The 15,265-nt window shown below is 55.6% G+C and overlaps 1 protein-coding gene across 1 annotated transcript; it reads left to right on the top strand.

Annotated features, from left to right (window-relative positions):
• The first annotated feature begins 479 nt into the window (after positions 1 to 479).
• Positions 480 to 7,782, top strand: LOC144669528 (uncharacterized). The gene is made up of 4 exons (XM_078531998.1): positions 480 to 2,197; positions 2,625 to 2,910; positions 3,388 to 3,517; positions 7,178 to 7,782. Exons 1-4 carry the CDS (start codon positions 1,794 to 1,796, stop codon positions 7,600 to 7,602), a joined length of 1,245 nt encoding a protein of 414 aa, XP_078388124.1. The 5' UTR covers positions 480 to 1,793; the 3' UTR covers positions 7,603 to 7,782.
• Positions 7,783 to 15,265: the final 7,483 nt, after the last annotated feature.

The following is a 15,265-nucleotide window of genomic DNA, read 5'->3' as shown; positions in this document are numbered from 1 at the left end:
CAATGAAAGCAAGCAAGCAATTGCAGCAAGCAGTTAAGAAGGCAAATGTTATGTTGGCCTTCATTGCAAGAGGACTTGAGTATAGGAACAAGGATGTCTTACTGCAACTGTACAGGGCCTAGGTGAGACCACACCTGGAGTATTGTGTGTAGTTTTGGTCTCCTTACCGAAGGAAGGATATACTTGCCATAGAGGGAGTGCAGCGAAGGTTTACCAGACTGATTCCTGGGATGACAGGATTGTCGTATGAGGAGATTTTGGGCCGAATAGGCCTGTATTCACTGGGGTTTAGAAAAATGAGAGGAGATCTCATTGAAACATATAAGATTCTGATAGGCATGGACAGATTGGATGTGGGGATGATATTTCCTCTGGCTGGGGGGGTCTAGAACAGGGGTCACAGGATACGGGTAGACCATTTAGGACTGAGGCAAGGAGAAACTTCTTCATTCAGAACCTATGGAATTATCTACCACAGAGGCTGTGGAAGCCAAGTCACTGAATGTATTTAAGAAGGAAATAGATAGATTTCTGGACTCTAAAGGAATCAAGGGGTACGGGGAGAGTGCGGGAGTATGCGGTTGAGATAGAGGGTCAGCCATGATCATATTGAATGGCAGGGCAGGCTCAAAGGGCCGAAAGGCCTACTCTGGCTTCTATTTTCTGAGTTTCTATGTTTCTACTCATGTGGCCCCATTTCCTTTCATCTGTCTCAAATTTACCAATTAGCCACCTATGCAGCTCTTCATCAAATGTCTTTCGAATCCATCTACATAACATCAGTTGAGTTTCTCCTATCGATACTTTCCATTGTTTCCCCAAAGCGGTTCTATATTTCAAACACAATTTGCCTTATTGAAAAATCACAGCAATCAAAATTCCACAGATGCTCAAAATCTATAACTAAAAACACAGAAATATCTGAAGCACACAGCAAATCCATTGATCACACAGCAGATCCAATGATCACACAGCAGATCCAATGATCACACAGCAGATCCATTGATCACACGGCAGATCCATTGATCACACGGCAGATCCATTGATCACACGGCAGATCCATTGATCACACGGCAGATCCATTGATCACACGGCAGATCCGTTGATCACACTGCAGATCCGTTGATCACACTGCAGATCCATTGATCACACAGCAGATCAATGGATCACAGAGCAGATCCATTGATCATACATAAAATCCATTGATCACACAGCAGATCCATTGATCACATGGCAGATCCATTGATCACACATCAAATCCATTGATCACACAGCAGATCTGTTGATTTCGACAAACCCAAAGTGTTGTCTCTCAGCTCCATTGAAACAGATTGGCTGCCATTTGCTTTTAGCTTTTTCTTTGCCTTTTGTTTTATAATCCCAGGTGCTTGTCCTTAACAGGGTTTCTAAGTGAGTATTCGTTTGTTCAGATTTTCTCTTCCCAGCTCTATTTTCTGTACACCTTTAGATTTTCCAGCCTAGTTTTGTAGTTTAATTTTTAAGTCCCTTTTTATTTTAATTTCTCTGCTTATTGGAGAATTTCCAGCATTTCCTTTATCACCTGTTAGTTCTTGTGAGAATCTGACTGAAATATTTATCATAACACAGAACACAGCAAAGGGCAGGCCCAATGATGTGGGGCAAAGAGTGTTTTATTTATATTTGCAGTGAATTACAGAACAATAACCAATTCGACAAAACACCTCAGACAAATTTAAGATCCGTCAGTCTAGATAGGGATTGTGAAACTGGGTCAGTTGCATGAGGAGCTGCAGTGATTTTAAATCAATGTTATGTTCTATTCGATAACAGGCACTAACCTTGTATGCTTGTACCTCACAGTCACTCATGACTTTGTCTGTTTGCAGATTACGAAAAAGGGTCAAGTGGTCAATATCCACCACCAGGTGAACATAGTGACCATTGGACTAACATCTACCAACCCTGCCCTGCATCTCCCTGATGTGATGCTGTTAGCTAGACCTGGGGAACAACAAAAGAATTGGAAACTCGGCAGTCAAGGTTCCTCTTTGACCTCTGGTGTGATTGGAAGGAGCTCGGTTAGATGTTCATGGTCAACAGCCCCATCCTCCGCTTATTCCTGGAGTATGAAAACTGCTCCATCCCAACCAGTGCCTTCAGATACCAGCTTTGTGAAACAATCCCTTACAACAAAACGTCACCTCGAACTGAAGGGGTGAGAATTAAAGAACATTCCACTCTATCCAGACAGGGCTTTATAGTTGTTCTTGGGATGTGGGCGTTACTGGAACTGAACAGCCGGCATTTAATTGCTCACCCTTAGTTGCCTTGAAAAAGTGGTAGTGAGCTGCCTTCTGAAACCATTGCAGTCCATGCGGTGAATGTGGACCCACAAAAGGGAATTTCAGGATTTTGATCCAAGGAATGGCGATACATGTCCAGGTCGGGATAGTATTGTGATTTGGAGGAAAACTGAGGGCGATGGTGTTTCTGCAGCATTGTTGTTATTGTCCTGACATGTCCTGAGACCAGGGGAGGAAGATGATGCCCAGGGCATCTTATAATAAGTGGACTTAAGAGTGTTCTGTGTTTGATCTTCCAACCATTGTTGGGACATTAACTTTATTCCTGTTTACTAACAGCCTCTTTCCTCTGAAGCTGGTGAAGATTTCCATCTTCCATAAAGAGAAGCGTAGATTAAGAGTGAACCTCGCCAGTGGTCGCAACTTCTACCTACAGCTCTATGCCCACCCGGACTGCGAGCAGAAAGTGTTTGAGCAGTGGGTGAGGTTGGTTCAGCTGCTCCAAGAGGCTGCTGACAACAGGCACTCCCCAGCCCAGGAGCTGACTGAACCCCGGGGGCCCATCATCCACCCTGATTCCTCAGGGATTCATCAGCAGAGGAGCCCAGACCATTCTAGGACGTTGGTAAGGACAAAATGCTATTAACCATTTCATTGCTGTGCCTTTTTGAATTATTCTGAATTATTCTCGGGTAGTGGTGGAGGTCACAGGAGGGGCAGGAGTTTAGGCTGTGGTTCAGGCTGAAATATGCCTGACCCAACCAGTGTCTGATCACCTCACTCCTCATGGATAAAGGGAGGAAAGGGTCCATGTGTTTGATCCTTGGGAGTGGGACCAGAATCTTTAACTTTTTGATTGTTCCGAGTGTTCTTGTTCTGGCCACATCAGTGTTTGTGGAGGGAAGGAAGGAATGAAAGATTTGCATTTCTATAGATCCTTTCCCCACCTTGTGAAATTCCAATGAACTTCACAGATTTGAAATGTAGTCACTGATGGAACCTAGGAAACAGCAGGGATAATAATTCATGACAAATTCACTGTAGAATCCCACAGAACTGTTTCCAACATAAATTGAAAGGATTCTGTATGTTCCTGTTTCAGGAGGCATTCCAGAGAGTCAAAAATAATCAGGAGAGAGACGTGTGGGAATGTGCGAGTTGGAAGAAGGATGCTGAAAAAAAGAAAATTCTGAGTGTTTTGGCAGAGAAGAGTTTGTGGAGTGGAAATGGAGGTGAGCTTATTCACTGCAGTAACATCTGGAGTGCAGGATGTATGTCCCGAATCAAATAACATGCACCCTCAAATAACAATTCCTTTTTCAAAAAACTTTAATTTGGAAATGTCCCATTGTGTTGACTTTCAGTGGAAGGTACATGGAATCTAGTAGGAGAGAGGGACTGAGACACTGGAGAGATGGATAAGAGTGAGAGTGATAGAAAACGAAGAGAGAGAGAGAGAACGATGGAGAGGGGGAGGAATAGAGAGGAAGGGAGGAATGAGCTTGTTTATTTAACCCCTCTCCCCAGCAATGATGTGCAATGTAATTCTAAAGTCAATCAGCCTCCATTTCCGCTTGGACCCCTGAACTCACTGACACTTGTTGCTGTTGCATTTTACAATGCTCTTTCTCCATTTCTGTTGAGGAAGTGAGGTTGGGAATATTCTCTGGGCTTGGGGGGTATCACAGTTCACCCTACTCCTACTCCTCCTAATTCACCTGTTTGTATGTAACCTGATACAGTCCACACAACAGCCACACACACAGTTCCCAGAAGCTGGTTATTTGTATTGTTGAATCAGGGCTCAATCCCACTGAATTTTCCATTTTGGCTCTGGGTAAAGGTTTGACTATTAGAGTTTACCTGTAATGAAAACCTACAGTATGCGTTTATTTCTGTTAGGGTTACTTGCACAGCCACAAAATGCAGCTAATATTTATTTTATACAATTCCTTTTAAAGGCAGTCAGCAGGATGAGGAGTGTCTGATTCCCAGGCAAGGATCCTTGACACACCTCCCTGTGACAGTGACCTGTCGATATTCACCAACTGATAACAGGCCACCCTTTACCACGCTTATCAATTCCAGAGTCTTCTATTTAGAAGGTAGTTCTTATCAGTGGGTATTTAAAATAGTGTTTCTATGTTTCCTGGCTGCATCATTTTGCACTCTTTCTCACAGAACCATTTCTTCCATGAGAGTGCTAGTATAAAAGTTTCATACAATAATTACTCTCTCACTCCACCTCAGTGCTGACAGGACTGGCTCCTCTAAGAAAAGTCCTTTCAGAAACCCACTCCAACACCTCAAATTGCCATAAGTTTAGTAAAAAGAAACTGGGGGGAACCTGACATCAAACTGGAAACTGAATTTATTCTGGCATCTGGATCTAAAATCCAACATCCAATTTTCACCTTCACTGGATAGAACCGAAACAATCAGGGTTGGGGTTTGTATGAGGTCAGGGTTGGGGTTCCTATGGGGTCGGTGTTGGGGTTCCTATGGGGTCGATGTTGGGGTTTCTATGGGGTCGGGGTTTCTATGGGGTCGGGGTTTCTATGGGGTTGGTGTTGGGGTTCCTATGGGGTCAATGTTGGGGTTTGTATGGGGTCGGGGTTTGTATGGGGTCGATGTTGGGGTTTCTATGGGGTCGGGGTTTGTATGGGGTCGATGTTGGGGTTTCTATGGGGTCGGGGTTTCTATGGGGTCGGGGTTGGGGTTTCTATGGGGTCGGGGTTTGTATGGGGTCGGGGTTTGTATGGGGTCAGTGTTGGGGTTTCTATGGGGTCGGTATTGGGGTTTCTATGGGGTCGGTATTGGGGTTTCTATGGGGTCGGGGTTGGGGTTTCTATGGGGTCGGGGGTTGGGGTTTCTATGGGGTCGGGGGTTGGGGTTTCTATGGGGTCGGGGGTTGGGGTTTCTATGGGGTCGGGGGTTGGGGTTTCTATGGGGTCGGTGTTGGGGTTTCTATGGGGTCAGTGTTGGGGTTTCTATGGGGTCAGTGTTGGGGTTTCTATGGGGTCAGTGTTGGGGTTTCTATGGGGTCAGTGTTGGGGTTTCTATGGAGTCAGTGTTGGGGATTCTATGGGGTCGGTGTTGGGGATTCTATGGGGTCGGTGTTGAGGATTCTATGGGGTCAGTGTTAGGGTTTCTATGGGGTCGGTGTTGGGGTTCCTATGGGGTCGTGGTTTCTATGGGGTCGGTGTTGGGGTTCCTTTGGGGTCGGTGTTGGGGTTTCTATGGGTTTGGGGTTCCTATGGGGTCAATGTTGGGGTTTCTATGGGGTCGGTGTTGGGGTTTCTATGGGGTCGGTGTTGGGGTTTCTATGGGGTCGGTGTTGGGGTTTCTATGGGGTCGGTGTTGGGGTTCCTATGGGGTCGGTGTTCCTATGGGGTCGGGGTTCCTATGGGGTCGGTGTTGGGGTTTCTATGGGGTTGGTGTTGGGCTTGGTGTTGGGGTTCCTATGAGGTTGGTGTTGGTGTTGGGGTTCCTATGGGGTCGGTGTTGGGGTTCCTATGAGGTTGGTGTTGGGCTTGGTGTTGGGGTTCCTATGAGGTTGGTGTTGGTGTTGGTGTTGGGGTTCCTATGGGGTTGGTGTTGGGGTTTCTATGGGGTTGGGGTTCCTATGGGGTCAGGCTCGGGGTTCCTATGGGGTCGGGGTCAGGGTCAGGGTCGGGCTTGGAGTTTCTATGGGGTCTATGTTGGGAGGGTGGTTTGGGGTCAGAGAGCCTGGTGCTTGTCCCGATATTTGTTTCCTCCTCCCTCCCTTCCCTTGCCCTGAAAAAAGTCTAATTCTCTCCCTCTCCCAGGTGCCTGGGAGATTTACTTCCTGTGACTGGTTCTTGTCCCCATTTTCTCATTTCCTACAGTAGACCCTGTGTCTCCACCTCAGAAGGAGATGATTAAATATTGGGAAGACCAAAGCCTGTCTTCAGTGCTTACCACTGGCTCCATCCCTCTCTTTGGCAACAGTCTAAGGCTGAACCAGGGTTTCACCATCTTGGTGTCATTTTTGACCCTGACCTGAGCTTCCAGCCACATATCCGCACCATTACTAAAACCAGCTGCTTCCCCCTCTGTAACATCACCCCAGCTCACCTGCTGCTGAAATCCTCATCCACACCTCTGTTAGTCTTGGCTTGACTTTCCAATATAATCCTGACTGATCCCACACATTTCACTGTCCATTTAGCTCATTTGTAACTCTGCTGGCTGGCTGGCTGGCTGGCTGGGTCCTAACTCAACACCATGTCCACCTGCCCTTACTGACCTGCATTGACTCCTGGTCTGGCAACACTTCAATTATAAAATAAACATCTTTGTTTGCAAGTCCATCCATGAGCTTGCCCTCACCTTCAATCTCCTTCAGTCTGACAACCCCTCAGACAGATTTTTAATCAGTAAGGGAATTAAGTGTTATGGGGGAAAAGTGTTATGCGGGAAAGTGGATTTGAGGATTATCAGATCAGCCTTGATCTCATTGAATGGCGGAGAAGACTCGATGGGCTGAATGGCCTACTTCTGCTCCTATGTCTTATGGTCTAACCCTCTTCTCATTCTGGCCTCTTCTGCTTTTCTGGTTTTAATCGCTTCACTGTTGGCAGCCACGCCTTCAGCTGTCTGGGTCCTAAGCTCTTGAATTCCTCCCCAAACCTCTCTCTCTCACTCTCTCTCTCCCCTTTAGGACATCCTAAATCTACCTCTTTAAGCAAGCTTTTGGCCATCTGTCCTAAATCACATTATGTGGCTTGGTGTCAATTTTTGTTTGATAATCGCTCCTTTGAAATGACTTTGGATATTTAACTATATTAAAGATGTTATAGAAATGTGAGCTTAGTTAACAGTAATGTGAGAAATTGTCTGTCCACCTGATTATCTGCCTCATTAAACAGGCGCAGAGAAATCACAGCAGGGCTGTGCTTCTGTGAACTGCACCTCACCGCCCCATCAGGGAGCGGAGAACAGAGAAATGTCCGATACATGCTGGACAGTGAGTAGATCCAGCCATGCCCAGGACAATCAGCCACTTCCTCAGGAGACTCAGAAAAAGCAGGTGGTGAAAAGAAAAGAGGAGAGAAGGAAGAATTTAAAGGAAGGGGAGAATCCCCCTGCAGAACATGAGGAGTATTCTGAGGAAAAGACAAAGGCAGAAAGGGTGAGGCTGAAAGATGTGGCTGACTCCACACCCAAAGGCTTCGTTTCGGAGGAACAGAGAAGGGCCGAGATAATCCTGTGGATGAAAAAGGCTGAGGAGGAGGAGATAAAACACCAGGAACAGAAAAAGACCAAGAAGAAAAAGATCATGACCCAGCCCTAAGCACATTGACTGCAGGGACCACACTGAGCGACAGTGAACCACAATCAGCCAGAACCATTGGCTTTTCCCACCACCTTGCCTTGTGCCTCCTGTGCATCAGTCAAATATCTAAGAAATTAGTTTATTGCCTAATATGTTTTTAAGTTTGGTAAATTATAAATTTGGTTCCTTTAAATAGGTTTAAGTCTAAATTTGTCTTTTTTTAAAAATTAGCCTCCCTATAAAATAGAGATGTCAACACAAGGGAAGCAGTTGATTGGTGAGTAGGTGGTGAGTGTTTATTTATTTAAGTCTCAAGTTTATTTCTATTAAATCAGTTAATAGCAGAATAATAAATAGAGGCATGGAAGAACACTTCAGTCCAGTAAAGTACACATCCTGTTCCATGAGGGACTCCTGGAAGGCAATGGTGTAGTGGTATTATCACTGGACTAGTAATCCAGAGACTGAGGGTAATGCTCTGGGGACTTGGGCTCAAATCTCACCACCATAGATGGTGAAAACTTGAATTCAATAAAAAAAAATCTGACCACAAAACCATTGCTGATTGTTGTAAAAACCCATCTGGTTCACTAATGAAATCTACTGTCCTTACCTGGTCTGGTCTACATGTGACTCCAAACCCACAGCAATGCCCTGTGAGTGTAATAAATGCTGGTTTAACCAGTGACACCCATGAATGAATATAAACAGTTTAGGCAGGTGGTTCTGTGCAGGGAGTTTCACCAGTTGGAGGAGCTCAAGCTCTGGGTTTTGGAACTTGAGCAGCAGCTGAAGTCACAGAGAGTGTGTGTATGTCAGAGGAAGCACATTGACTCTCTCCCTCCGTTCACATTCAGCAGCAGAATTCTTTATGAGCTTTGTTCCAAAGGTTTAAAATTAAGACATTGGGTTTATAGAATGGAATAATTTAGCCAACTCACTGAATCCTCAGGCTCTGCCACACACACTGGATCCATCAACAGTCCCAACTCCACCCCCCACCCCCATCCCTATCCCCCATCCCCATCCCCCACAGCCCCAACTCCATCTCCCACCCCCAACCCCATCCCCCACAGCCCCAACCCCATCCCCCACAGTCCCAACTCCATCCCCCACAGTCCCAACTCCATCTCCCACCCCCAACCCCATCCCCCACAGTCCCAACTCCATCCCCCACAGTCCCAACTCCATCTCCCACCCCCAACCCCATCCCCCACAGCCCCAACTCCATCTCCCACCCCCAACCCCATCCCCCACAGCCCCAACTCCATCTCCCACCCCCAACCCCATCCCCCACAGCCCCAACTCCATCCCCCACGGCCCCAACTCCATCCCCCACGGTCCCAACTCCATCCCCCACGGTCCCAACTCCATCCCCCACGGTCCCAACTCCATCCCCCACGGTCCCAACTCCATCCCCCACGGTCCCAACTCCATCCCCCACGGTCCCAACTCCATCCCCCACGGTCCCAACTCCATCCCCCACGGTCCCAACTCCATCCCCCACGGTCCCAACTCCATCCCCCACGGTCCCAACTCCATCCCCCACGGTCCCAACTCCATCCCCCACGGTCCCAACTCCATCCCCCACGGTCCCAACTCCATCCCCCACGGTCCCAACTCCATCCCCCACGGTCCCAACTCCATCCCCCACGGTCCCAACTCCATCCCCCACGGTCCCAACTCCATCCCCCACGGTCCCAACTCCATCCCCCACGGTCCCAACTCCATCCCCCACGGTCCCAACTCCATCCCCCACGGTCCCAACTCCATCCCCCACGGTCCCAACTCCATCCCCCACGGTCCCAACTCCATCCCCCACGGTCCCAACTCCATCCCCCACGGTCCCAACTCCATCCCCCACGGTCCCAACTCCATCCCCCACGGTCCCAACTCCATCCCCCACGGTCCCAACTCCATCCCCCACGGTCCCAACTCCATCCCCCACGGTCCCAACTCCATCCCCCACGGTCCCAACTCCATCCCCCACGGTCCCAACTCCATCCCCCACGGTCCCAACTCCATCCCCCACGGTCCCAACTCCATCCCCCACGGTCCCAACTCCATCCCCCACGGTCCCAACTCCATCCCCCACGGTCCCAACTCCATCCCCCACGGTCCCAACTCCATCCCCCACGGTCCCAACTCCATCCCCCACGGTCCCAACTCCATCCCCCACGGTCCCAACTCCATCCCCCACGGTCCCAACTCCATCCCCCACGGTCCCAACTCCATCCCCCACGGTCCCAACTCCATCCCCCACGGTCCCAACTCCATCCCCCACGGTCCCAACTCCATCCCCCACGGTCCCAATTCCATCCCCCACCCCCATTCCCATCTCTATCCCCCACAGCCCCAACTCTATCCCCCACAGCCCCAACTCTATCCCCCACAGCCCCAACTCTATCCCCCACAGCCCCAACCCCATCCCCCACAGCCCCAACTCCATCCCCCACAGCCCCAACTCCATCCCCCACAGCCCCAACTCCATCCCCCACAGCCCCAACTCCATCCCCCACAGCCCCAACTCCATCCCCCACAGCCCCAACTCCATCCCCCACAGCCCCAACTCCATCCCCCACAGCCCCAACTCCATCCCCCACAGCCCCAACTCCATCCCCCACAGCCCCAACTCCATCCCCCACAGCCCCAACTCCATCCCCCACAGCCCCAACTCCATCCCCCACAGCCCCAACTCCATCCCCCACAGCCCCAACTCCATCCCCCACAGCCCCAACTCCATCCCCCACAGCCCCAACTCCATCCCCCACAGCCCCAACTCCATCCCCCACAGTCCCAACTCCATCCCCCACAGTCCCAACTCCATCCCCCACAGTCCCATCCCCATCCCCCACAGTCCCATCCCCATCCCCCACAGTCCCAACTCCATCTCCCACAGTCCCATCCCCATCCCCCACAGCCCCAACTCCATCCCCCACAGTCCCAACTCCATCCCCCACAGTCCCATCCCCATCCCCCACAGCCCCAACTCCATCCCCCACAGTCCCAACTCCATCCCCCACCCCCAACCCCATCCCCCACAGCCCCAACTCCATCCCCCACAGTCCCAACTCCATCCCCCACAGCCCCAACTCCATCCCCCACAGCCCCAACTCCATCCCCCACCCCCAACCCCATCCCCCACAGCCCCATCCCCATCCCCCACAGCCCCAACTCCATCCCCCACCCCCAACTCCATCCCCCACCCCCAACCCCATCCCCCACAGCCCCAACCCCATCCCCCACAGTCCCAACTCCACCCCCCACCCCCATCCCTATCCCCCATCCCCATCCCCCACAGCCCCAACTCCATCCCCCACCCCCAACTCCATCCCCCACCCCCAACCCCATCCCCCACAGCCCCAACTCCATCCCCCACAGCCCCAACTCCATCCCCCACCCCCATTCCCATCCCGATCCCCCACAGCCCCAACTCCATCCCCCACAGCCCCAACTCCATCCCCCACAGCCCCAACTCCATCCCCCACAGCCCCAACTCCATCCCCCACAGTCCCAACTCCATCCCCCACAGTCCCAACTCCATCCCCCACCCCCATTCCCATCCCGATCCCCCACAGCCCCAACTCTATCCCGCACCCCCAACCCCAACTCCATCCACCACCCCCATCCCCATTCCCATTACCATCCCCATCCCCCACAGCCCCAACTCCATCCCCCACCCCCATTCCCATCCCGATCCCCCACAGCCCCAACCCCATCCCCCACAGCCCCAACTCCATCCCCCACAGCCCCAACTCCATCCCCCACAGTCCCAACTCCATCCCCCACAGTCCCAACTCCATCCCCCACAGTCCCAACTCCATCCCCCACCCCCATTCCCATCCCGATCCCCCACAGCCCCAACTCTATCCCGCACCCCCAACCCCAACTCCATCCACCATCCCCATCCCCCACAGCCCCAACTCCATCCCCCACTCCCATCGCCATTCCCCACCCCCATCGCCATCCCCCAACTCCATCCCCCACCCCCAACTCCATCCCCCACCCCCAACTCCATCGCCCACCCCCAACTCCATCCCCCACCCCCATCGCCATCCCCCACCCCCATCGCCATCCCCGTCCCCCACAGTCCCAACTCCGTCCCCCACAGCCCCAACTCCGTCCCCCACAGCCCCAACTCCGTCCCCCACAGCCCCAACTCCGTCCCCCACAGCCCCAACTCCGTCCCCCAGAGCCCCAACTCCGTCCCCCACAGCCCCAACTCCGTCCCCCACAGCCCCAACTCCGTCCCCCACAGCCCCAACTCCGTCCCCCACAGCCCCAACTCCGTCCCCCACAGCCCCAACTCCGTCCCCCACAGCCCCAACTCCGTCCCCCACAGCCCCAACTCCGTCCCCCACAGCCCCAACTCCGTCCCCCACAGCCCCAACTCCGTCCCCCACAGCCCCAACTCCGTCCCCCACAGCCCCAACTCCGTCCCCCACAGCCCCAACTCCGTCCCCCACAGCCCCAACTCCGTCCCCCACAGCCCCAACTCCGTCCCCCACAGCCCCAACTCCGTCCCCCACAGCCCCAACTCCGTCCCCCACAGCCCCAACTCCGTCCCCCACAGCCCCAACTCCGTCCCCCACAGCCCCAACTCCGTCCCCCACCCCCATTCCCATCCCGATCCCCCACAGCCCCAACTCCATCCCCCACCCCCAACCCCATCCCCCACAGCCCCAACTCCATCCCCCACAGTCCCAACTCCATCCCCCACAGTCCCAACTCCATCCCCCACAGTCCCAACTCCATCCCCCACCCCCATTCCCATCCCGATCCCCCACAGCCCCAACTCTATCCCGCACCCCCAACCCCAACTCCATCCACCATCCCCATCCCCCACAGCCCCAACTCCATCCCCCACTCCCATCGCCATTCCCCACCCCCATCGCCATCCCCCACCCCCAACTCCATCCCCCACCCCATCCCCCACCCCCAACTCCCGTCCCCCACCCCCAACTCCCGTCCCCCACCCCCAACTCCCGTCCCCCACCCCCAACTCCCGTCCCCCACAGCCCCAACTCCGTCCCCCACAGCCCCAACTCCGTCCCCCACAGCCCCAACTCCGTCCCCCACAGCCCCAACTCCGTCCCCCACAGCCCCAACTCCGTCCCCCACAGCCCCAACTCCGTCCCCCACAGCCCCAACTCCGTCCCCCACAGCCCCAACTCCGTCCCCCACAGCCCCAACTCCGTCCCCCACAGCCCCAACTCCGTCCCCCACAGCCCCAACTCCGTCCCCCACAGCCCCAACTCCGTCCCCCACAGCCCCAACTCCGTCCCCCACAGCCCCAACTCCGTCCCCCACAGCCCCAACTCCGTCCCCCACAGCCCCAACTCCGTCCCCCACAGCCCCAACTCCGTCCCCCACAGCCCCAACTCCGTCCCCCACAGCCCCAACTCCGTCCCCCACAGCCCCAACTCCGTCCCCCACAGCCCCAACTCCGTCCCCCACAGCCCCAACTCCGTCCCCCACAGCCCCAACTCCGTCCCCCACAGCCCCAACTCCGTCCCCCACAGCCCCAACTCCGTCCCCCACAGCCCCAACTCCGTCCCCCACAGCCCCAACTCCGTCCCCCACAGCCCCAACTCCGTCCCCCACAGCCCCAACTCCGTCCCCCACAGCCCCAACTCCGTCCCCCACAGCCCCAACTCCGTCCCCCACAGCCCCAACTCCGTCCCCCACAGCCCCAACTCCGTCCCCCACAGCCCCAACTCCGTCCCCCACAGCCCCAACTCCGTCCCCCACAGCCCCAACTCCGTCCCCCACAGCCCCAACTCCGTCCCCCACAGCCCCAACTCCGTCCCCCACAGCCCCAACTCCGTCCCCCACAGCCCCAACTCCGTCCCCCACAGCCCCAACTCCGTCCCCCACAGCGCCAACTCCGTCCCCCACAGCCCCAACTCCGTCCCCCACAGCCCCAACTCCGTCCCCCACAGCCCCAACTCCGTCCCCCACAGCCCCAACTCCGTCCCCCACAGCCCCAACTCCGTCCCCCACAGCCCCAACTCCGTCCCCCACAGCCCCAACTCCGTCCCCCACAGCCCCAACTCCGTCCCCCACAGCCCCAACTCCGTCCCCCACAGCCCCAACTCCGTCCCCCACAGCCCCAACTCCGTCCCCCACAGCCCCAACTCCGTCCCCCACAGCCCCAACTCCGTCCCCCACAGCCCCAACTCCGTCCCCCACAGCCCCAACTCCGTCCCCCACAGCCCCAACTCCGTCCCCCACAGCCCCAACTCCGTCCCCCACAGCCCCAACTCCGTCCCCCACAGCCCCAACTCCGTCCCCCACAGCCCCAACTCCGTCCCCCACAGCCCCAACTCCGTCCCCCACAGCCCCAACTCCGTCCCCCACAGCCCCAACTCCGTCCCCCACAGCCCCAACTCCGTCCCCCACAGCCCCAACTCCGTCCCCCACAGCCCCAACTCCGTCCCCCACAGCCCCAACTCCGTCCCCCACAGCCCCAACTCCGTCCCCCACAGCCCCAACTCCGTCCCCCACAGCCCCAACTCCGTCCCCCACAGCCCCAACTCCGTCCCCCACAGCCCCAACTCCGTCCCCCACAGCCCCAACTCCGTCCCCCACAGCCCCAACTCCGTCCCCCACAGCCCCAACTCCGTCCCCCACAGCCCCAACTCCGTCCCCCACAGCCCCAACTCCGTCCCCCACAGCCCCAACTCCGTCCCCCACAGCCCCAACTCCGTCCCCCACAGCCCCAACTCCGTCCCCCACAGCCCCAACTCCGTCCCCCACAGCCCCAACTCCGTCCCCCACAGCCCCAACTCCGTCCCCCACAGCCCCAACTCCGTCCCCCACAGCCCCAACTCCGTCCCCACAGCCCCAACTCCGTCCCCCACGGCCCCAACTCCGTCCCCCACGGCCCCAACTCCGTCCCCCACGGCCCCAACTCCGTCCCCCACGGCCCCAACTCCGTCCCCCACCCCCATCTCCGTCCCCCACCCCCATCCCCGTCCCCCACGGCCCCAACTCCGTCCCCACGGCCCCAACTCCGTCCCCCACGGCCCCAACTCCGTCCCCCACGGCCCCAACTCCGTCCCCCACGGCCCCAACTCCGTCCCCCACGGCCCCAACTCCATCCCCAACTCCATCCCCCACCCCCATCGCCATCCCCAGCCCCAACTCCATCCCCCACCCCCATCGCCATCCCCAGCCCCAACTCCATCCCCCCACTCCATCCCGATCCCCCAGTCCCAACTCCATCCCCCACCCCCAACTCCATCCCCCACCCCCATTGCCATCCCCCATCCCCCACAGCCCCAACACCATCCCCACAGCCCCAACACCATCCCCACAGCCCCAACACCATCCCCACAGCCCCAACTCCATCCCCACAGCCCCCATCGCCATCCCCATCCCCATTCCCCACAGCCCCAACTCCATCCCCCACAGCCCCAACTCCATTCCCCACCCCCATCCCCATCCACCACAACCCCAACTCCATCCCCCATCCCCATCCCCCACACCCATCCCCCACACCCCCAACTCCATCCCCCACAGCCCCAACTCCATCCCCCACCCCCACCCCCATCCCCATCCCGATCCCCCACAGCCCCAACTCCATCTCCCACCCCCACAGCCCCAACCCGAACCCTGACAACACCCCCCATTTCCCACAGCCCCTACAATGGTTTAAACACAACACAAGTTCATTGTC

The sequence above is a fragment of the Cetorhinus maximus genome, chromosome 29 (assembly GCF_964194155.1).
Source record: "Cetorhinus maximus chromosome 29, sCetMax3.hap1.1, whole genome shotgun sequence".
Lineage (NCBI taxonomy): Eukaryota > Metazoa > Chordata > Chondrichthyes > Lamniformes > Cetorhinidae > Cetorhinus > Cetorhinus maximus.
Note: the sequence above shows the minus strand (reverse complement) of the source record. Positions and strands in the feature narration are given on the sequence as shown.

Excerpts from the sequence above, each read along its gene's own strand:
- LOC144669528 (XM_078531998.1), top strand. The coding sequence starts at position 1,794 with ATGTTCTATTCGATAACAGGCACTAACCTTGTATGCTTGTACCTCACA. Across the intron at positions 2,198-2,624 it reads CGTCACCTCGAACTGAAGGG|CCTCTTTCCTCTGAAGCTGG; the intron begins GTGAGAATTAAA and ends GTTTACTAACAG. Across the intron at positions 3,518-7,177 it reads TTTGTGGAGTGGAAATGGAG|GCGCAGAGAAATCACAGCAG; the intron begins GTGAGCTTATTC and ends CTCATTAAACAG.